Source organism: Aspergillus pseudoviridinutans (genome assembly GCF_018340605.1).
Source record: "Aspergillus pseudoviridinutans IFM 55266 DNA, scaffold_4, whole genome shotgun sequence".
NCBI lineage: Eukaryota > Fungi > Ascomycota > Eurotiomycetes > Eurotiales > Aspergillaceae > Aspergillus > Aspergillus pseudoviridinutans.
The window spans coordinates 3,045,774-3,068,702 of NW_025091284.1; the positions used below are offsets into that span (position 1 = coordinate 3,045,774).

The window sequence follows — 22,929 nt, forward strand, 5'->3', positions numbered from 1 at the left end:
ACGTACACTATTTCATTTCTCAAAGGTGGCGCAAATGCGATTGAGTAATGGAATCATCCAGCTGATAAATCATATGCACTGGCTTCAGCCCATCCGAACTTAACCTGAAAGCCACGCATACCCCGTACGGAGTGAATGGTAGTGGCAAGACGGACGACTCCTTGCGAGGCAAATTCAACTATCATTGGTTCCGCAGCTGACTGAGAGGGATTTCTTCGTGGCCTGCAAGGAACTGTCGAGCTATCTGTTTGCGTCCCGTGCTCTGAGCAGCAGCTAGCTGAAGAGCTTGTTCCGTATGGATGCTGTCTCGACCCTGAGTAAGGCATTATGCCCATGCGCGTGCCAATCAGCAGTCTACAAGCAATACCAACAATGAGATTGAGGTGAACTTTGTCCGCATGGAGGGTTGACCTGTCCACCTTCCTTTGAGGGCATCGGATTGTTTTGACCGCAGATCCTAATTGATTGGATATGAGAGATATATTCCCTTCCAGACCGACAGATTCATGCACTTGGGCGAAACATATGTTGGCTGGGTTTGGAAGGTGTCCACGTGATGACATCTACGAGGAAATATAGGTAGCTTACGCCTCATATGAGGCGCAATGTTTGGAAGTACTTTGTAAAGCCTTGCGATCGAAGGACACGTATTCAAAATTCAGGCTGAAAAATATGCGCCTGAACGGAAGGACGAGTCACAACTTTTGTGCATCGAACCAACAGAGGAGCTTCTGGGTCGCCTTACAGAACAGCGTATGCTTTTGTGGAAATCCAAGAGTCTTGGGAAGCAAACTTGAATCTGAAACTGATCGAACCTTACTTGATCAAATGCAAGACCGGAAGATCTCGGTCATACCAGACCCCGCAAAGAGATGATGGGGTGCATGAGACTAGGAGCACAGCTCACCAGAGGAGGTTACACTAATCCATTGCATCCGGGGGAAATATCTGGTGAAGCGAGGTGGTTGGCCAGAGACTGGAAGCCAGTGAGCTGCTAGTATTAGGCAAAAAAAAAAGGCCTGTGTATCTCCGTAAGATAGATAGATGAGCTTTCTCCTACGGTCATACCTAAGCGTTCCACAAGTGGAGAATCATAACATGATTATTGAATTCGATTATACGTGCTCTGTGCGAACTTGAGTTTGTTTAATGCTCTCATACAGTTGCACGCTTGCACTCGTCTTCGTAACGCTCAGCCTCATAGACTACAGATCAACGCCACAATTATCGCGATCTGAAAAGACCTCTTCGATACTCAAGTCACCAAACTCTGGCCCTTCAAAGTCGTATCCCTGCGCTAGCCATAGAAACTCAACGAAATGAATAGAAGCAGACGGGGAAAGTTGACGCTTCGAATGTCACTGTACTTATGTGATTGGCCCTCAACCAAGGAGCCAAATAATGTACGAGGTTCAAAAGATGAAACTAACTTAGTAATGGGATTGGGGCTTTGACTCAATGTGGTATTAGACTCAGCCTAACTTGCACAGAGAAAGATCGATAGCGACTCCACAGGCAGAGTCCAGTCCGTAGGTAGTGTTCTGCATCAGACCATCCGCTCCGATCGGCCCCATTCTCGGTTGACTTTCCCTGAACGAGAACAGCAACACGAGGTCAGGTGGTTCTTGTAGGGTCCGTTGGGCAATGCACTTTCTTCGTTCCCTGTCAGTAGGTGACACCAGCTATCTAGTCGCAAGAAAATACGGAGGAGCGAGACATAACAAAGTTTTAACAAAGTTAATAAAACTGCGCATCTAGGCGTCAGCTTACGACGTTCCTCAGCATGGCGATGATGTCAGATAAAAGTGCACCTGATAAAATCAGCCTTGGTAAGCTTTGGAGTAAGCCTGACAACGATACTGATGGCAATAGGAAACGCGACGGCTGGGGTTGATGAAGTTTAATCGGCCTCAAGTTGGACAATCAGCTCTTGTGGTAATTAAAAGCCAAGTTCCATTGTCACAAAAGGTAACCTCCATGGTTCACAACGGGATGGCCCTCCCGTTTGGATCCACTAGGTACCTTACACTGCGGTGGAGACTGTATCATGATTTTCAAGGCCTCAAGAGATGAAACCCAAAACACTCAGGGTAAGGGAAATGCATCAAATGAAGAATGCTGGGATTGTATGGGGCATGATGAAAATTGATGTCTGGCCAGCAGAGTCTAGACTCTGACACACGACAGCTGCAGCAGCATATCCCCTAATTAGAATGGGTGACGACTGATGACTGATGAAGGCTAGCTATTTATGTATTTACAGGATTAGTTGGGGATGCATAAGACAACAAAGATCAGGGATCACTTTAGTCTCCGCTCTCTGGCAGTGGAGCCTGTTTCACCACCACATTCTTGACTGCTGGTGCTGATTCCTGTCTTCAAGGTCATCTGTTCATCTTGCTGCCCTCAGCATGGACGATGGCGTTGCCTGAGGTCTACGCCTCTCGGCAGTTGTATATAACCGGGCGGTTTGACTTTGGACTTGCGAGTCATTTTCTCAACTAGTGAACTGTACTGCGTAACACAGTTTMCAATAAGATCGCCATAAGCCAAAAAATGCTCGGAAGAGGGCACTACTGTGTGTGATTGGAAGAGATTTCCCGCGCTATGATAAATCTCCGGCTTGCCTGAACGAGGTATCCCGCTCACCTGACGCAACACCAACTCTCTAGCTCACACAAGTTGGGGGCACACTGGCAGTCTGTCCCTGACTCGGTGCATCAACAGAGCAGGGACATGGGACAGCTTGATACATATGGAGCACTCGATACGGTATTGATTCTCTGTACCCTGTACACTAGGAACAGATAGCTACGCCTACTAGTCCATTTCCTCGAGCCGGTGTTCCGATCATCATGATCACCAAGCTTAAATCCCTTACAAGTCCAGGCCAGCATAGTGAAAAGAAAACACTTGATTTACGGGAATATCTACCCCTGATAACAATGTAAAAACCCTGGAAGAAGTAACAATGAGAATTCAGAACAGCATTTCCAGCCTCTCAAGCTTCCTCGGGCATCTTCCAGTTCGTCCCTAGACAGACAAAAGTTTCGAGGTGGATCAACAGCCCATCAGCCGGTTTGACTCCCGAGTTCCCAAGCCATAAATCGACAGGAGGCCCAAGCACTCGGAAACAATACCACCCAAATTATGGAAGTGTGGTCTTGTGCCCCATTTCTTCAGACGAGGCCGTTCCTTCAAGACGAGAAGAGAGGAAAACTCGATATGAGGTCGAGTCATCGCTGGGGATGAGTATGTAAGGTACTCGGTTTTCATGTTTGCCTACAAGGACGTAGTGACAAGGAAATACAGTCATTTTGTCACCGTGTATGTTCCGAATCAGGTGACAGTGCAGGGACGGGAGTCCTCCGAATAATACTGGGATAATTCATGGCTAGAGCAAGGAACGGCGCGGAAGAACTTGTTAGTTGTTACAGAGTCATCAGTGGGGAGTGGACCTGTCACCAGTCAATGAGTCAAGGAAAAGAACTGGCCGGGAATGGAGGGGAAAAGGGCGCCTTTGTAATTTGTAGGGATGATTTTCCTGTCCTCGGAAGTCTGTGCGAGTCGATCTGGCCCACTTTTCCCCAGATTGTCTGTATGACGAGGGAAAGGATGCAGGAGCAAACACTGCATGCCCTGGTGGATTCCCAGAGCTTCTCTGCTACGGATTGGTACCACATCTTGACCGCCATCACGTCCGGAAGAGACCAAATAAGCATGAATTAAAAGAGACGGATCTGGTCAGACCGGAGTCAAGGCTGCATGCTTTGGCCAGACGCTGGAGTCTGAGACAGAGTCGAAGTAGTAGCGTGGGGGGAGCAGAGCCCAGCTGAGCCTGAGCCGTGTCCGTCCTATTCCAGCCGGCATGCATGTAACTCTTAACTGTTACTACTATTATTATTGATTTATCCAAGAAGAAGGAGATCGACGACGGTTGAAAATCTAGAGAGCAGGAGTATCAATTTCTGATGGCCGGGGCCATTGTAGACTTCACAGAGAGTCGATTATGGTTTGGATCATTGAATGGCTTTGTCCTCATTATTCGGATCAGAGAAGATAGGCTATTTGCATTGAACCTCCGCTGTCGACTCATCAACGCGTGACTAACCAACTGCAATATTACCCAAGATTCTCATCTTCATTCAATCCAGGGTAGTCTTCTCATGGTGGATGCAGGGATGAATCTGGGGAAACAAGGCCAGTTGCCAACCGAGATGCATCATATTTCTTCTCGCAGCCAAAGACAGCGTCGAGGATCATCCGCCGTCGTCATCCGTGCATTTGGGATTTGGGACCGATCAAACGAACCTGTGAGCGTGGTTTTTTTCCTTATTAATAAATATTGAGCAACACTTGCTTTTTTGTTTTTATTTTTAATTTTAAAATTGCCCATCCTCTTCTAAGGTTTCCCTAACTTTTCCGGAGTGCGTCTGATCCTCGCGATGGCTTTTCTTGGGCTCCCGGGTTGCCTTGTTGCTTTTTCGACGGAGTACCCCGTACCTATATTCCCCAATTCTTTAGTGAACCAATCAATTGCGTACATCCAACATGCTTGGCCGCCTGCTTTTTCTCTTCTACAAACCCCCCGCATGTTAGAGTTTAGGCAGGCAAGGTGGAGAGGTAGAGAAGGTCAACGTGAAGGAATGTAGATCGTCTGTCATCTGGACAGTAGGGGGCTCAGTCTTGTACGTAGTACCAAGATCAGTTGACGGTTGAAGGTTGGTTGGTTGTTCCAGTGGTCAGAGTTCATTCGAATTTTAGTAAATCTAGGTGGGCTCGGTTTAAATGGATAGGTCTGGAAAGGTAGGTTAGGTAGTATTTGCCTAGTCTGAGCGGCCCCTCTCCACTGGGTTTCTGTACGTGCATACGAAGTACATTGACAGAGACCCCCATAGATTGACCATAGAGTGATCCACGTCAGGACTTGAGGAGTAGTCCAACTACTAACGGAACTTGCTGAGGATTGTCATTCTTGATGGTAGCTTTTAGGCATAGTTTCTGGCTGGTTACTTTTCTAGCACTAGAGTTTGTTTTAAATGCCTGTAGCTACAGTAGTGGTCATTAGGACTAGTCCACGAATTAATTCGTTACTGTCTGCTTCATTCCACGTTAATTATTAGAAGAATAATGCTGAGGATTATCTGCCTCTAAGTGGTGAGGTAGTAGTATAATATACCTCGCAATCCACCCCCATTTCCCTCATCCTCTCCCTTTCCTCGAGTCTTCTTTCTCTCTTGCTGGCCTCTTGACCTGTCGCTAATCGCAAAGTTGCTGACTTGCTGCTACTAAAGTAGTTCCTTCTCCACCTCTCATCCACTTTAGTCCACAGACAGGTGCACCCACTTTGATCGACTCCTATCCCATCACCTTACACTACAACTACTATCATCCAGTACGCCTACTACTAACTACGACTCCGACTAGAACATTCAAAATGACTAACAATGGCCACAGCCAACTGTACGGAGTAGCTCGACTCCTCAAAAGGCTTCGACTTACTGAGAGGCATCCCCTGCACCCATCGCTGCCTCTCACCAACCTAATTAGATCGCAGCCAAGTCGGCAGACTCCCCACTCACCAGGACGTCCATCATTAAAATTTGAATAAACTTCTTTAACCTACATATTATTGAAGTTTTGAACACATCCCACTGGCCCCATCTTGCCGCTAGGTGGTTCGATTTGAGGTCTACTACCTACATACATACGGCAAAACCCCCCAAAATCGCCGGTCGCAAAAACAGACTCGTGCTGCGTTGGATTACCCCTCTTCTTGTTTCTTCTTCCTTTTCCCTCTCTTCGCTTCACTCACATCTCATCATCCAATATCCGTTGGTCCTTTTTGTGACACAGTCCCTGGGGGTAGCTGCGCCCTCGAACCGCAAGTCATCATCCACTCCGGCGAAGGAAGCCAAGCAGATTTTAGTACCACCACCACCAACCTCGTCCAAGTTATATGCGGCCCACATTCTTTCAATGTTGTCCATGCAAAAGACGCCCACCTTCATCCTGCCTCCAACTGCGAACCTCAACAGTCACAACCCTCATGGCATCCAATCCAGTCCAACCGTGGACCATCGCAACTCCACCCGCGCACTGAGTTTGTCGGAAATCCCCGCCTTTCCCGATGGCCCGTCCATGGACGATGCTCTCTCCCACCATGAAAGCATCAGCACCGACGGCACCTCCAACGATTCTCCCGAGTCTTGGGACGGGGAAAGCCACTCCGATAGCTCTCCCTCGGTCGACTATGAGATCAAAATTCACGATGCTTCGTACCCGTTCGTTGACTCGACGTTAGCCTCGCTTCCTTCCTCCTCGTCCTCCGCGGCCGCCGCCGCCATTATGACAGCCGGGTCAAAACATTTCCAGATTAACTACGTCGCTTCTAATAATTTGAATGTGTCCATGGCCGAGGACGTGACCCCCAAGGTCGAGGAGATCGACAGTGCGGAGGACTTGCGGAGCATCAAGCCCCTCGAGGCGGAGACGATGGCTAGTGCGAGCAATCATCCCAGTGCTACCACACCCACGGCCGCTCCCGTCAACGTACCACGGAAACGTGGTCGCCCACGCAAACATCCGCTGCCGGTACCTGGGGGCCAGATCAAGATCACCAAGGGAAGATCCAAGACGGGCTGTATTACCTGCCGACGACGGAAGAAGAAGTGCGACGAGACAAAGCCATCGTAAATACCCAACCATTCACCCAGAGTGTTCGCGTGCGCCGCAACGGTCAGCTAATTTCGTCTTCCAGGTGTTTAAACTGTCAGAAGAATGCGGTCGTGTGCGAAGGGTACCCTCCCAAGGAGATCTGGAAGAGCGGTAAACAGAAAATGGAGGACGGTAAGGCCTTGGGTCTCCTTGTGACGTGGCTGATGGACATCTTGCTGACGCCTTAACTTTGAGATGCAGCAGCACGTACCAAAGCGCTCGCAGCTGTACCACGTTCCCTACCTTTGCTCATCGACGGCGTGGAAACCGAAATCGACCGACGATTCCTTGACCATTTCGTCTACGGCTTCAGTCGTGTGCTGACATTAATCAACGATGACACCAATCCGTTCAAAGAAATTCTCCTTCCCATGGCCGCTCAACATCGAGGGCTGATGCACTCGCTCATGTGTCTGTCCGGCTCACATCTGTCGGCGTTCGACCCAGAGCCCACGCTGAAGGAGCGCAAATTCTACCATTTCCATCATGCTATCCAAGATCTCAAAGACAGCATCATGTCGTCGAGTATCAAATCGTCGGAAGCTTCCCAGGAGCCGGAGCTTCTGGTAGAGGATCCAATCATCGCATCAACCATTGCTCTTAGTCTTAATACGATCTGCGAAGGGGAGACCAAGGGTGAGTACAGGCCGCATATGGATGCTGCGAGGTATCTGCTGGTGACCCAGCAACCGCGAAACGAGAAATTCCGGCAGTTCATCGTCGAGTTCTTCCAGTACCACGACGTATCTAACTCAATCACCTCTCTGGACCGACGCCCCGCCCTTCGGAGTGATGATCTAAAGCTTCCCGACTTTGTGCCTCAGCAAGCCGGAATGTTTCTCGGCGTGTTCGACGGTTTGTTCAACTATATTTCCGATGTCACAAGGCTGCGTGATCGCATTCGGCAGCGATCAAACGAAGGATACGAGCCTGCGGTTGACTACCAAATTTTGAGCGATGCCGTCTCGATAGACTCGGCCATCCGGACATGGGAAACATCCCATCCCCCCGACACACCAAACTGGTTCCTGGCACAGCTGTACCGTCAGTCGACATGGGTCTATCTGTATCGCACTATCCGCCCGTCCAAGCCAAGTGATAAGATTGCTCAGGTGGTGGACGATGGTCTTGCCTACTTGGATCAACTGCCGCAAGATTCTGGAGCCTTTAGCATTGTACTGATGCCCTTGTTCCTCCTTGGCTGCTCCGCATTCCTTCCCCGTCAGCGAGAACGGATTCAGAAAGGCTTTGAGTCCCTCAAGGCTTACTCCAACCTGCGTAATATCGAGCCCGCCTTCAAGGTGGTTCGACGGGTATGGGAGGTCATGGACACCAAAACCGAAGACAGCTGGGACTGGGAGAAGATCATCAAAGATATGAACATGGACTTCCTCATCACCTAGTCTTTGATTTCCCGTCCGTCCTTGTTTCAGTCCATATTCCTCCTGGCATTCTCGTGAAGTTGTTATGATATATGTATGTTAGTCATGATTTTCTTTCTCTCTTCTTTGCTCTCTTCTGATCTGGGAGCATCCACCATGGTCGGGATGATGCGAGCACATACGGCGTTCTGTGATTCTGTGATCAAACATCTGCATCGGGGGTTTTCTGGGGTTCAACGGTAGGGTGTGGTCCGACTAAGCGTCGATGTGAGGACGCCCAGCAAAGCACCGAATCGGTGTTTGCGGAGGCGTTTGAGCAATAGCGTTCACTGAGGCATGGCAACGTCCATATTTGAAACCAAAAAAGGAGTCGGGGGAGGCCGTCATATTCTGTTGATTGTATCCTGCCTGTATCTGTATGCATTGAGTGTATGTCCTTGATGAGTTGCATTTCTGTTGATGTGATATCCAATTGATACCAAGCGTATTCAGTCATGATATTTCTCCTATCTAATGTCTTACTAATTAGTTGGTTATACGAACAACCGATTTGATGCCGCAACTTATATACATGCGATTACATTTCCGTTTATGCAAGAAATTACTCGATTAGTCTTGGTGCATCGGATGAAGTGGACAAATTCCTAAATAGTTACTGGCATGTGGCTGGGCCATCTATGGTGTATCTTCAGGATTGCGAGCCAAAGTTAACAAAATATTTTCTCTCTGTTATCTAGGCACCTACTGCCTATCGAAACGTTGACATGTAACAAAGGCATGGCATACGTCGATATGTGTATAGTTATCATGTGACATGAACTTTGTTGTGGTCGCTGTCATCTCTCAGAGACATCGCTAAGGCGTCGCCAACTCTCACTGTGAATATCGCACAACATCCATTATCGCATCAGATTATCTAGAATTGGCCCATTCGATGTCAGATTATCAGATTTCGACAAGACAAGAATGGCCGACTTCAGTTGGAGTGGGTCGGACCCTGAACTGCAGGCAAATGGAACCCCTAACCAAATGGATTCTCTTGTCTTACTGTATAGATAGCGTCCATTCAAGTCCGACCAGTAAATCGTCACATGCTAGGTATGATTCCGATGGTTGAATCTGAGACTTTCCCTGTTCGTCACAAGTCACGGCAATAAATTAACACCTAGTCGAAGCTACCAGAGACCTGCTCTAAGCGAAGGACTAAGACCACGGGAGGACTCCATCCGAACGGCCAGCAGCCAATGGCAAAATTTCCATCCGTTTTTGKGTCCAGGCGCTTCCCAACTACAGCTAAATTAAATGACCCTTTTATAGGCATCCCAAGGACCAAGGAGCCTAAGTCTGACGAGATGTCTGACCCCGTGTTCTTGGCCGTTGGGCCAAATTCTCATCGTTTGTGCTCGGGCGAGGAGATCTTGCTTGCTTGCTTGTTTGCCTGTGATTGTCCTTGATACAACGGAATCTAGCTTCTTCTGTTGTCTTGCCTGCAGTAAGCCTGTTTCAGGCATTGAGCCGTGCCCAGCATGGACAAAGATGACGATCTGATCACGGAGCTGAAAGTCCCCGAAGACCTTGTCTTTGCCGAGGGATTACAAGACCAAACCGCGACGTTCAACCTGTCCCTGCGCGCCGTTGACCCTGTCGATGTGTGTGTTGAGGATCTATCGCTCCAAGTTGGCACAACGCGCCCAATATGGCATCGGCTCTCCGGGAAGAAGGTGGACACCCGGACACATAAAACTGTCCTCGACAGCGTCCACGCATTCATGCCTAGTGGGAGTCTTACGGCGATTATCGGTAGCAGTGGGTCTGGAAAGACATCGCTGCTCAACATTATGGCTKGTCGGATGAGCTTGACTAAGGCTAAAGTCTCCGGGACCATCACCTTCAACGGAGTTGCGGGCATTGAGGGGATTCGCAGCGCATATGTCATGCAGGAGGATGTACTAATTCCCACCCTGACGGTTCGAGAGACTCTGCGGTATGCGGCGGATCTGCGATTGCCGCCGCCAGCGACGCAGGAGGAGCGCCATCGGGTTGTCGAACAGGTGATATTGGAATTGGGGCTGAAGGAGTGTGCCGACACGCGGATTGGGACAATCACACACAAGGGTTGCAGTGGAGGGGAGAAAAGGCGGACGAGCATCGGCGTGCAGATGCTGGCAAACCCGTCGGTATGTATCCTTCAGATCACTGAATCCAAACAACAAAACAAAAAGCAAATCGTTCTAATGCGTGAAGGTTTTGGTCTGTGACGAACCGACGTCGGGTTTAGACGCAACGAGCGCATTTCAGATCATCCGGACGCTGAAGAGACTCGCGGAGGACGGTCGAACGGTCGTCGTTTCGATTCATGCTCCCCGCTCTGAGATCTGGAGTCTCTTTGACAATGTGATTCTTTTGGCACGGGGATCGGTGCTTTACAGTGGACCGCTTCGGGACTCCCTGTCCCATTTCGAGGCGTATGGTCATGTTCTGCCACCGTTTGTGAATCCAGCTGAATTCTTGATCGACCTTGCGGCCGTTGATAACCGGACGGAGTCGCTCGAGGCCGCATCAATGGCCCGAGTGGAGCTTCTCAAAGCTGCCTGGAAGTCTCGAAGCTCTGACCGGAAACAGATCGAACAGTCTAGGCCGGAAAGGAAGACGTCGATGCCGTCCGGTGCAGTTACACCCATACACAGGGCAGTTTCCTTCCGTCAACAATTCCGTGTTCTGACCTCTCGGACCTTCACGACAACCATCCGAGACCCTCTCGGCATGGCGGGGAGCCTTCTGGAGGCCGTGGGGATGGCTGTCATCAATGGCTGGATCTTTTTACAGCTTGATCAGAGTCAAGCTGGTATTAGATCACGACAAGGCAGTCTGTATACCGCAAGCAGCCTCAACGGATATCTGGTCCTTCTTTACGAGACGTATCGTCTGACAATCGACATACGTCTATTCGATCGCGAAAGAAACGAAGGCGTGGTGGGTGTCCCGGCCTTCTTGCTGAGCAGACGTGCAGCGCGCCTTCCTCTAGAAGACCTGCCTGTGCCTGTTATCTTCGCAATTATATACTACTTCATGGTCGGATACCGGCTCAGCGTGGGCCAGTTTTTCATCTTCTTGCTTCTGACCATCCTCACTCACTATATTGCTGTCACCTTTGCGGCCGTCTCCATTGGCGTCGCTCGCAGCTTCCCCGGTGCGAGTCTTGTGGGCAACCTTTCATTCACACTACAGTCTTTCGCGTGCGGGTACTTTGTACAGTCGAACCAGATCCCTGTGTACGTGCGGTGGCTAAAATGGGTGGCATATACATTCTACATCTTCGGTGCCCTGTGCGCCAACGAATTCATCGGTCCTGACGGACCCCCAGAAGGTCAGTTCTACGATTGTCCATATTCGACAGACCCATCGAATCCCGCGTGTACGCAATACACGGGCCGGTACATTATGGAGAACCTGGGGTTCCCGTCAAACTGGATCTGGCGTCCTATTGTGGTCCTCGTCGCCTTCGTGATTGGTCACTATCTGCTCGCTGGCTTGCTGCTCCAGTACAATCGTTTCGCCATTGACATTGCGCAAGCCCGGAAGACCGATGTAGATTTATCTGCGGGTAAAGAGAAGTTTGCCGAACGGCGCGCCGAGGAAGCTCGTCCTGTCACCATTTCGCTGGACAAGTATGCTTTGGAGATCCGGAAACGCCAGGTCTTTCGTCGGGGATCGCGGACGCTACCCATCCTCAAACCCATCACCGCTGAATTCCAGCCCGGGAAATTGAACGTCATCATGGGCCCGTCCGGCAGTGGGAAGACATCGCTGCTCAACTCTATTGCACGAAGGTTAAGGGGTTCCTTGGGGACACAATATCGACTGCAGGGAAACATGCTCTACAACGGCGCTGTGCCTTCGGAGAGCGTGATCAGGTCGGTAACGTCGTTTGTCACACAGGATGACGACGCGCTGATGCCGTCACTGACGGTGCGCGAGAGTCTCCGTTTCGCAGCTGGCCTGAGGCTACCCCAGTGGATGTCGCGCGAGGAGAAGAACMAGCGAGCTGAGGAGATTCTCCTCAAGATGGGATTGAAAGAATGCGCGGACAATCTGATAGGTAGCGAGCTCATCAAGGGCATCAGCGGCGGAGAAAAGAGACGAGTCACCATCGCCATTCAGATCCTAACAGACCCCAAAGTCCTTCTGCTGGATGAACCTACTAGCGGTCTAGATGCGTTTACAGCCACGTCGATTATTGAAGTCCTCAAAGCGTTGGCAACCGAGGGCCGCACCCTGATCATGACCATCCACCAGTCACGGTCGGACCTGTTCCAGCACTTCTCGAGTGTCTTGTTACTGGCCCGAGGAGGATACCCCGTGTATGCGGGTGAGGGCGAGAAGATGCTCCCGTACTTTCGGTCCTTGGGATACGAGTGTCCTAAGACCACGAATCCTGCTGACTTTGTTCTGGATTTGATCACGGTCGACCTACAGCAGGAAGATAGAGAAGCGCTGACCCGCGAGCGCGTACAGAAGTTGATCACTAGCTGGGATGGTCAACGACAGGACGAGGGCCGCCGCCCGTCACAGATTGCGACTCCGGCGGAGCTTGGAAGCTTGAAGAGACGGATGCTTCCCTTTCGGATCACGTATCCATTGGTGCTGCACCGTGCCGCGATCAATTTCTGGCGTCAGCCGCCTTTGGTGATGGCCCGGTCAATGCAGGTGGTAGGGATTGCGATCATCATGGCTCTTTTCTTTGCCCCTTTGAAGAATGATTATGCTGCCGTGCAATCGAGGATGGGGTTTATCCAGGAGTTTGCCGCGCTGTATTTTGTCGGTGAGTTGTTTCGTCCGTCCGTGGCCTACGCGTTAGGTTCATGATGCTAATGAGCTAGGGATGCTGCAAAACATCGCCATCTACCCGAACGAACGGGACGTCTTCTACCGGGAAGAAGCGGACCATTGCTACTCTGCCGAGACTTTCATTCTACAGTATACAACGCTAGAAGTACCCTTTGAGGCGATCTCCTCGATCATCTTCGGGGTGCTCGCGGCCTACGCGGATAACCTAGAACGCAGCCCCAAGATGTTCCTCATCTGCGCATTCAACTGCTTCTGCATCATCAGCTGCGGTGAGTCGGTGGGAATCATGTTCTGCACGCTCTTCTCGCACGTCGGATTTGCCGTCAACGTCACGTCGATCCTGCTGTCTATTTCCACCATTCTGGGTGGTGTGATGAGCCTGAACGTCAACGACGTCCTGCAGGCGATCAACCACCTGTCGCCGATCAAGTACTCGATCGCCAACCTGGCGCCGTACGCGATGCGCGACCAGCATTTCACATGCACCGCGGCGCAGCTCCTGGCGAACGGGACCTGCCCGATCCAGACTGGGCAGCAAGTGCTGCAGCTGTACAATCTAGACAAGAATGCGCCGATGAACGTGATGGCACTTGGCGTCTGCACGATCGTTTACCGATTGGTGGCGTATGGGATGCTCAAGGTGTTGCGTGAGGGATTTTGGCGTCGCCTGCGGTAGACTGACATCATCTGGGCTTGTATCTATGCTTGCTCTTGTACGGAGTATCTCGGGTCGTTATGGGTAGTAGCGACTTACCAATGAGAAACCATCGCCAACAAAAGAACTCCCGGGATGCCTTCTACATTCGGACGCGTAGACGATACCTGAAAGAGTAGTCTATCCGTAGTGCGCGGCGAAGTCTAGATCACAAGGATGGAGATTTCAAGGAAAGGTGTGGATCTCGCCGCACCAGTCAGACTGCGACGCGTTGTACGTCTGCTTATTAACACGTCCAGAATTCGGAGGATCAACCTGATTCTCCGACTGAGCAGGAAAATATAAGCCATCAAGGCAACAATTCCCCCATATTAGCCAATCAGATCAGATGTTTGTTAAGGTTAGTCGGCAATATGCTTATTTAAGCACTGGCTGTCTCTGACACTGATCATTGGATAGAACAGACCCACAAAGTGCACATTTTTGCGCCCTCCCACTGGCCCACATTCAAGCAGAGCCAATAGGATTGGAGTGCTTGGTACTGTCCCACTGTGGCGCTGGTGTACGCAGCCTACCCCATTATTGCTTGCAGCCTGCAAGTCTGCAGTTCAACTTCCATGCCATGACATGGTCTGGCCCACAGCCCTGTCTTGCTTGCGTGTTTGGATCTTGGCTGGTAGCCTGGTGGGATGCCAACTTATCATCGTGATGTGAAGTGCGATACTTGGCAGAATTGAGAACTCTACAGCAGAATTGAGAATTTTACCAGGAAGCAAAGTTTTGTAGGTAGTCATCAATATTTCACAAGTCTAGTCTATGTCTATGTATGTTTCCTGTACATCAAATCCATATATGACTTTTTCATATATCGTATAGCGTAAACATGAATCGTAGCACGTCACTCGACCTGTTCGACAGGGAGAGAGCAGCTAGCACTCTATATGACAAGTTGACAATGAGAGAATGAACTCGAAACCAGGAGTGAGAGAATGTCGTGTCCCAGTGTTTTGATAGAAAAAGAAAGAAAGAACAAAGCTCCACATGTTCAGGGCCTCGATTGCATCAAGCAAGAGTGAGAGTGACCAGTGGCCGGGTATAGTGCGTTGTTGGTCGTCGGCTCGCCGACGTCTTTTGTGGTCATCTAGTTTCCAATGTTCAGGACGAAAGAGGTGTCGATAGGGCAGCCGTGGGTGGCATGGTCGTCCTTGGGCTGCAGGTAGGCCTCGGCGCAAGCAGTGTCGCCGGCCTTGCAGTTGACGGCGGGGCAGTCGCCGCTGGTCTGGGAAGGCTCAACGGTGAAGCCGTACTTGGAGAACTCAGAGTTGGTGCCCATATCGATGCAGGACATGTCCCAGAAGATCTTGTCGCCGTTCTGGGTGTACTCGAACTGGAGGACATCGGACTGGTCGGGCTTGGTGGACAGCTTGATGGAGACGCCGCCGCCGTTGCTGTTGGTGCGCCATTGCTCGGAGTAGGAGCCGCCGCCCGCAGAGAGGGTATGCATGTTGCTGACGCTATCAGCAACCGACCACGCGTAGACGGTTTGGCTCAGGTGGTTGACGATCTGCACGCCGCCTCCAGAGGAGTTGCCATCGCGCTGGATGACATGGGGCAGAGCAGTGGAGAGGGTAGCAAAGGCAGCAGCGATGAAGGTCTTGGTGAACATCATTTTGACTGAGGATGTAGAGACTTAAAGAGATTGTTCTTTTGAAAGACAACAGAATGGTCTGTTCGACAGACAAGTGATAGTGGTAGTCAAAGATTGACAAGAGAATGAAGCAGTCGAATTGACTGAAAAGAAAGTAATGTCACTAAGGACAAAGAGAAAGACAGTTGACTTGATGATCAAGAGAGTGTTGTTTGATGATGAAGGAAGCCAGACTACCTGGCGCGACAGGGGTTTATATAGCTTCAGATGGGATACCGGAGGCAAGCAAAATTGCCCGTTTTGGGGTTAGTCAGGGTCGGGGACCAGATGGCAAACCTCCAACTATGGATACGGTAGGTACCACGATCACACGAGAGGTGAACCAGAAAGTCGATCCAACGTGGTTCTAGGCACCCGAGCCAGGGATCGATCACTCTTGGATCCATCCATAGAAGTTCGCGTTCTCGAAGCCTGAAAGAAGAAGAGAAGAATGAACGAACCCCACTGCATCCATGGCCCAACTAACGTGGCCAGAACCAAAGAATTCTGGGGATAATTGGCTCAAGTTTTGCAAGTACCTGACCCTGCTAGATTTGGTTCAATGACCGAATATTATTATCATAAATTCAGGGTAGACTTTCGAGGTCCCTGTTGATCTCTTGCATCCAGCCAATCAGCCATCACGGCCACAGCCATATCTGCACCACTAAGCGAGGTCATGCAAGTTTAATGCCGCAGCAATCACTTCATTTTGACCTCATCCAATGTATGACACCGTACGATGAGCAGGAAATGTCTCAGTCCATATTGATTTTTTAATTTTACTATCACAATCAGTATGCAACTTGGCTCTGCTTGTTTTCCTGTCTGACACCAACACCCCGCATAATAAGGCACTAGCTCATGGACTGTCATATCCAGCTCCACTGATTTCCCAAGCCATTGTCGAGCCCCAGAACAGGTAAAAGGACCGAACGTTGTGATCTATGGTTCGGTATCTTAGTGCCCTTTTTGGGGAACGCAAAAAAATCTGTCTTTGAGGGTAATTCCCATGGTTTGCTGAAGTCTATTTGAACCTTTGGCAACGCTTTGTGGTTGCGTGGCGGTTTGATAAACTTTGTGGGCATACTTTTTCTGTGAGTGAAAGCGTGGCAACATGCCTAACAGCCAGACAAAGTGCGTGCATATTACTTCTCTCTCTCGACTGTTTGGTTCCGACGAAGGCAAATCTCCAAGGCCAACCTTGGTACCTCAGGCAGTCAAAAGAGAAAAGTTCTCTACGCATGAGAAAACTCTTTCGGTCCTTTGTCAGCATCCTTGCCTCTCAAAGAAGACGCTGATTTTGAACTCTACCCAGTAAACTCTTAGTCTTGGCGCGGAAGAACAAATTCACCGTCCTTCTTTCACATTCTTTTCCCCCATTCTGCTGACATTTCGGAACCAAACCACAAGAGTATTCTGAATGAAAAACTCTTATGCTTACAAAATGGCCAGAGCTTCTGGTCAGGATTGACATATGCCAACGTAGCCACGCCTGTGTCTTCCAGCCACTGACGTGCGATGCCAACTCCACTGCCCCAGTTGTAGTCACAACCACCAATTATCTCCGCCTCAGAGAGGAGAGAAAGTATCCAGGACTCCATCTAGTTACTGCAAATTGAAGAGTGGAAGACTCGAAAAGGGTCCTTGTTCTCTGCCCCTCCGACCCCTCCAGCCCCTCTTTCACCAAGCGCAGATCCCCCGTTCTAGAATTCGACTTGAGCACTTCAGGCTTGGTCCAGGCGCTCAGGGCCAAGGCTCATAACTCTAAATGTCTACGCCCTTGTGATTTGGAAAAGTCACAGGTTCAGTGGTCCGGTCAGAGTGGTACATTGGCCTTGGGATATACAAGGAGGAACAAAATTTGGTATACTCGCATGAACAGAAAAGAAAATGAATAAAGACAAAGGGAGATCCTTGCCTCGGATGGATATTGAATACTGGCTCCTCCCAGCCAACATAGCTTACGGTGGAGTCACACAATCAGCTGTGTTGGCTCTCACCCTCACACTACGTAGTGCCAATCACCAATATGGAGCCCGTAGTCCGGCCAGACTGGACAGCGTTCCCTCCCCCGCTGTATCCTCGCGCTTCCGATGCCCCGCCAGTTCCAAGTTGATTTGTCGGTGGATGTGCACCAGCCAGTCCACATAGCTCTGCGCCTCGTTGTTGCGATCCTCCAGTAACAGTCGCGCAAACTCGTACTCGGCCCCGTCCAATCCCTGCCTTGCCAGCTGGATAGCCACCGCCTTCGATCCTCGGATAGTCGACAAGTACTGTAGCAGATTGCGCACTTGCGCGTTCAGGTGTGTCTCCAGCACGGGTAACGACGACATCTGCGGGTTGAGCCCTTGCAGTGATGTTTGCCCGGGTCCAAACAGATCCTCAAGCAAATTGGGGGAAACTTGAGAATGAAGCCATAGCAAAATCATCTGTCCGTTGTCTACCAGGTACGCTCCGCCTTCCTCGATCTTGGAATAGCTGGCGCGAAGCGCGGGTGGTACCTGTAATTGTCCCTGTTCATTCGGGAAGCCATCCTCCGGTTGCATGTTGTGGATGGGGATGATCCGGGGATACAGGTACAGTGACAGCTCTGTGCATCCTATTGATCGTAGCATCCGGATATCATGAATCCGCCGGTCGGACGATTCCTGGCCACCTGTTTGGCCTGTTAGCGGCGAATTTGTAGTTGCAAACCGTAGTATAGCTCACCCTTGAACGCCCTCGATTTGATCATGCTTAGCATGTACATGGAGAACTCCTTGAGATTCTCCGGCAACACGAGCTGTCCCGGAGGATGCGACCCTGAAAAGATCTTGCGGTATCCGCTAAAAATATCCACCGTCTTCTCGGTGATGCTGGCCCGGATGTCTTTGAGTGGTTTGTCGAGCGTTTTGGCCGCCGCTGCAGGACATTAGTATGCGCTCGTCTCGGAACCTTTGGTCTGCGTGTCGGATACCCACCTTCCTTGGCCATAATGCTGACAACTGCGTCCTGGTCAACAAACTTCATTGTCTCCAAACCACCTTCGTTGACAGCCGCCACCGTGTTGATGCACCGCACCCGACGCTGCCCGTTGGCGGAAGTGTACAACAGCGCAGCCTGGAAGTGAGCATCCAGCTTGGGATCCAGTTTGCCATCGTAACTGAAGAGAACACCAATTGCCTTGTCTGCATCAATGGCTCCAATCTCAAGGTCGGCTCCAAACGTATGCTGCACAAAGTTTCCGTGATAGGCCGACACCTGAAGACCATTCGAGCAACGCACCTTCATCAGTGCCTGGAAGCCGGTGTCACGGGTGACCGAATGCGCCAGCTCCTTTGAGAGTTTCAGGATGTCGCGCGGAGCATGGAAGTTAGGGTAAAAGAATGTCTCGCCGCCGGTGACCTCGGGGACATGTCCTGATAAGGTTGTCAGCGGGAACACCTCATTTCCAGCCAAAAGAGACTTACCGATCGTGGCAACGTCCATATAAGTCCCATTAGGTGCCGCGATGAACATGTCCACACCAATACCAGCTCCCGCCAGTTTACTGGCCGTCCCTCTCCATGCTGCATTCTCTGTGGTAAACAATTTCCGTTCCGCATCCGTTCCATGGACCTTGGGATCTTCCCGCCGCACCAAAGCCCCAGGGCCCCAAGTGGGCAAGGTGGCCACGGCACAGATGATTTTTCCTCCTGTGGCTTGTAGAGCGGAGAGAGCCGCATTCAGTGTTGGAAGCAGTGCAGGCTCAGGCTTCTTATTGTGAGCGAAAATCTTCGGAATCTGCTGCAGCAGACCAGTAATTACGTCCCTAAAAAAAGGTAGGTCAGTCACCTGAACGATTCCTGCAGATTTAGGGCTCGCACTTTGATTCGTAAGGATCCACGAAGAGCCCCTCGCTCAACGGCACAAATGGTTCTTCAAGGTCTGTCATCACCATCATCTGCGCTCCCTCAAGTTGTGCCTGCGTCGGTCAGCATCTGCAGCAATCAACAGTGATCACATGAACATACACTCAGATTGTAGAATTGTACTTCTCTGTCGAACGTGACAATACCAATCTTTGAGCCTTCAGGGATCCGTCGCGACGATGCTTCGTCCTCCGGATTTTCAGACGCTTCTGTGCCGTACAGAGCCTCCATGATACCCTTGCAAATACCCTTAAGAAACCCTCGGCTGATTGATTCGTGACTGACATCGATCAGGAACAACCACCGTAGACCGACAGGCTCCTTGTTCCAGTAATCCTTAGGTACCAAGAACTCGACTGTGCCCATCATCAGTTCCGGACGTTGCATGCGGTCCACACGCGCTCCTGACGGATCGAGAGGGGCAAAGTACTCCGGGGGAACGTCGTTGGGAAATGTGCACATATTGCAGACGAGCTTGTTCCCTCCGGACCTGAATGTCATGAACGGGTTGATGTATGTCCTGCATCGTCGGCATCGTGGAGGCCCAGCGTCTCCAAAGTCCAAAACGGGAATCGGCTGCTCACCCGGATCCAGTCGGGCCAGCGGCTGCAGGATCATTCCGAGAGGCAACCCGGTAGAGGAGAGAAAGTCGGCTGTAGATGGAATATTATTTAGCGTAAGACGAGCGTACTTCGGGGACGAATTGCCTTGGTCGTGGGCGACGAAGGGAATGGCAGCCGGGGGAGGAAGATGCCGTTCCATAGTCGGATAAACGTGGTTGAAATAGTACTGCGCAGGCAGGTCGCGAGACCGAGGAATGCTGGGGATCTGTTCGGGGTCAATCTTGCCCTGAGTTGCAACTGAGCCAGCGCCAGCACTCGCTCCGGCTCCAACCCCTAAACCAGCGGGCTGAGCTACACCAGCACCTGGCGAGATAGGACGCGCAGGTTCGGTAAGTCCGGTGTTCAGGAACTGCGATGTTGGCTGTACACCTCCCTGAGGCATCCCAGCAAACGGCTGTTGCGCCGAGGCAGTGGCAGAAGCTCCGCCAATATCATGGTACGCATGCCGATGCTTCTTCTTATGCGTCCGGGCTCCTCCTTCTCCTGAAATTCCCAAGCCACCCATTTGATGTGTCAACCCCGCCAAAGCCGGTTCTGCGGGAGCTGCCATCCCGGCCTGCGGACTTGTATTGTAGCCGAACGGAGGAGGGGAGGCCAGATGCGGGGGTTGCTGCGGTTGTTGCTGTAAAGGAGATGGCGAGCCGTAAGGGGGCCATTGATTCGGAGCTGCTGTGCTGTAAGGAACTCCTGGTTGCGGAGGAACAGCTCCAGGGCCGTAGCCGGCATGAGGATGAGACGGAGGGGGAACTTGGTGGGCCATCCGATTGGGATCGGAGGGGTCTTCAGGAGGCGCAGGTCCCTGGCCGACAGAGTAATACATTGATGGGTCTGCCATGCTGCTTCATAACGCGGATACCGTGGGACTGGGAGGAGAAAAAGGACGATGGCTGATCAATGCATCAATCTGTCGAGCACGAGCAGTAATTTCAGACGCGCAGAAAGCGTCTTCTATGAAGTTGAGATCGCCGAGAATCTTGTTCGACATCATCAACAACTGACCACCTAACAATTAACCGGATTTACGTCGCTCCGAAACAGCTCCCAAAATAGGCGGTTTGTATACATTCGGAAGTATTCCAGCCAATACCACACCAGCACGACGGATAATGTCGTCCTTTTTCTTTCAGGTCATTTATTGGAAAAGCAATGGCCTCAATCAACGATGATGACGAACTTCTCCTGGCCCGTATCGGGTACAAGCAGGTACTTACCGTCTCGGGGAATGTCCTCAATCGGTGCTAAGTACGAATCTCTCTAGGAACTGAAACGGGAATTCTCAAAATGGTCCACTGTCAGCTATGCCATCTCCATCTTGGGAATTCTGGGCTCAGTTCCAGCGACCTTTGGAGCTCCTCTGGCTGCAGGAGGACCAGCTACTGCGGTCTGGTGTTGGTTTCTGGGCTCATGCATGGCCATGTGCATCGGCAGCTCGGTTGCGGAGCTGGTCTCTGCTTATCCTACCGCAGGAGGAATGTACTTCGTTACAAAGCATGTTGTTCCTGAGGATCAGGTGCCAATCTTCTCCTGGGTTCAGGGCTGGTGCAATCTCTTGGGACAGACTGCGGGCGTTTCCAGCGTGGCTTACACGGTCAGCCAGATGCTGCTTGCGTGCGCCAGTATGAACTCTGAGTACTCTTACTCACCGTACAGATCACTGCTCCTAGTGTCGAGGCGGCTTCAGGGCTAATGCGAAGGTAGGACTGCAATGCAAACGGTCGCTCTATCTATTGTGATTCTGTGCGTGCTGGGTGTAATATGCTCTCTGACCACCAAGACTCTGCATCGGATCGTCTTCTGGTTCGCCCCAATCAATAGTATGTGACTCCTGCGGCCGGATCAATGCAAGGAGCCTAACTGGGCAGTCTCCGCGACAATATGTATCTGCATGATGCTCTTATACCTCACGCCGGACAAGCAGTCCGCTCGTTGGGTGTTTACACACTTTACGGATGGCTCTGGATGGGGCTCGAAGCTCTTTTCCTTTCTGCTTGGTTTCATATCAGTAGCGTGGACAATGACCGATTACGACGGAACAACCCAGTACGTTCCCGGTCTGACCTTCTATACTCACTTAGGCTCATAAGGTCTTAGCATGTCAGAGGAAACTCACGACGCAGCCTCGCTCGGGCCGCTAGCAATCCAATCTGCAGTCCTGGTGTCAGGCATAATGGGATGGATCCTGACTATCTCAATGTGCTTCTGCTTGACCGATCTCGACAGCATCCTTCGAACCCCCACAGGTCTTCCAGCGGCCCAAATCTTCCTGAACGCTGGCGGAAAGACCGGTGGCACAATCATGTGGGGGTTTGCCATCCTAGTCCAGTTCTTCACTGGCTGCTCGGCCATGCTGGCAGATACGCGAATGGCATACGCCTTCGCCCGTGATGAGGCCCTACCGTTCTCCTCGTAACGCACCCCGTCTTTTCCCCCTTTTCATCGCACACAAGCATAACACTAACAAAGACAATCGTCAGCTTCCTATCCAAAATTAACAAATACACCCGCACTCCCGTCAACGCCGTCTGGTTCGTCGTTCTTTTCAGCATCGGCCTCAACTGCATCGCCATCGGATCGACGCAAACGGCCACCGCGATCTTCAGCATCACAGCCCCAGCACTGGATCTCTCATATGTCTCCGTCATCCTTGCCCATAGACTCTATAAGGATAAGGTCAAGTTCGTCGAGGGGCCATTCACGCTTGGTCGATGGGCCGCAGCCATTAACTGGATTTCCATCGTCTGGGTCTTGTTCATTAGCACGGTGCTCTTCTTCCCGCCGACTGTGCCGGTCACGGCGTCGAATATGTAAGACTCGGTCCCTGGCAACGCGAGTAATCCTGCGAGGGATGGGCTGACTGACTGGTCAACAGGAATTATGCGATCTGCGTGGGTGCTTTTATCGCTGCGTTTGCGCTCTTTTGGTGGTGGGCGTATGCGCGTGGGTATGTACCTCTATCTACGTCTCAAGGTAATAGTTCCGCATTAACGCCTCTATCATTTTCAGAAAATATACTGGTCCGCGGACGAATGAGTATATACAAGAGATTCCCACGGAGGATTTGGACGAGGACTATGGAACATTGCGTTAGTTTTCAGCTAGGTCGTGATTCAAGACCAATCTACGT

At 51.0% G+C, this 22,929-nt stretch overlaps 6 protein-coding genes across 6 annotated transcripts; 4 read left to right on the forward strand and 2 right to left on the reverse strand.

Annotated features, from left to right (window-relative positions):
* Nucleotides 1-5,979: 5,979 nt before the first annotated feature.
* Nucleotides 5,980-8,120, forward strand: Asppvi_006499 (Zn(II)2Cys6 transcription factor; the record flags this gene model as incomplete). Its single annotated transcript, XM_043302400.1, has 3 exons — nucleotides 5,980-6,692; nucleotides 6,761-6,849; nucleotides 6,919-8,120. 3 exons carry the CDS (start codon nucleotides 5,980-5,982, stop codon nucleotides 8,118-8,120), a joined length of 2,004 nt encoding a protein of 667 aa, XP_043158335.1.
* Nucleotides 8,121-9,625: 1,505 nt separating this feature from the next.
* Asppvi_006500 (putative ABC efflux transporter) lies at nucleotides 9,626-13,623 on the forward strand (the record flags this gene model as incomplete). The annotated part of the gene is made up of 3 exons (XM_043302401.1): nucleotides 9,626-10,276; nucleotides 10,344-12,921; nucleotides 12,980-13,623. 3 exons carry the CDS (start codon nucleotides 9,626-9,628, stop codon nucleotides 13,621-13,623), a joined length of 3,873 nt encoding a protein of 1,290 aa, XP_043158336.1.
* Nucleotides 13,624-14,743: 1,120 nt separating this feature from the next.
* Nucleotides 14,744-15,271, reverse strand: Asppvi_006501 (putative extracellular thaumatin domain protein; the record flags this gene model as incomplete). The annotated part of the gene is made up of 1 exon (XM_043302402.1): nucleotides 14,744-15,271. The coding sequence occupies one exon, from the start codon at nucleotides 15,269-15,271 to the stop codon at nucleotides 14,744-14,746; it is 528 nt and encodes a 175-aa protein (XP_043158337.1).
* A 2,042-nt stretch (nucleotides 15,272-17,313) lies between these two features.
* Nucleotides 17,314-20,640, reverse strand: Asppvi_006502 (Sec23/Sec24 family protein; the record flags this gene model as incomplete). The annotated part of the gene is made up of 6 exons (XM_043302403.1): nucleotides 17,314-17,948; nucleotides 18,002-18,193; nucleotides 18,253-18,690; nucleotides 18,742-19,082; nucleotides 19,138-19,235; nucleotides 19,285-20,640. 6 exons carry the CDS (start codon nucleotides 20,638-20,640, stop codon nucleotides 17,314-17,316), a joined length of 3,060 nt encoding a protein of 1,019 aa, XP_043158338.1.
* A 311-nt stretch (nucleotides 20,641-20,951) lies between these two features.
* Nucleotides 20,952-21,492, forward strand: Asppvi_006503 (uncharacterized protein; the record flags this gene model as incomplete). The annotated part of the gene is made up of 2 exons (XM_043302404.1): nucleotides 20,952-21,008; nucleotides 21,064-21,492. The coding sequence occupies 2 exons, from the start codon at nucleotides 20,952-20,954 to the stop codon at nucleotides 21,490-21,492; spliced, it is 486 nt and encodes a 161-aa protein (XP_043158339.1).
* Nucleotides 21,493-21,897: 405 nt separating this feature from the next.
* Nucleotides 21,898-22,893, forward strand: Asppvi_006504 (uncharacterized protein; the record flags this gene model as incomplete). The annotated part of the gene is made up of 4 exons (XM_043302405.1): nucleotides 21,898-22,211; nucleotides 22,280-22,609; nucleotides 22,675-22,746; nucleotides 22,809-22,893. The coding sequence occupies 4 exons, from the start codon at nucleotides 21,898-21,900 to the stop codon at nucleotides 22,891-22,893; spliced, it is 801 nt and encodes a 266-aa protein (XP_043158340.1).
* Between the last annotated feature and the right edge of the window lie 36 nt (nucleotides 22,894-22,929).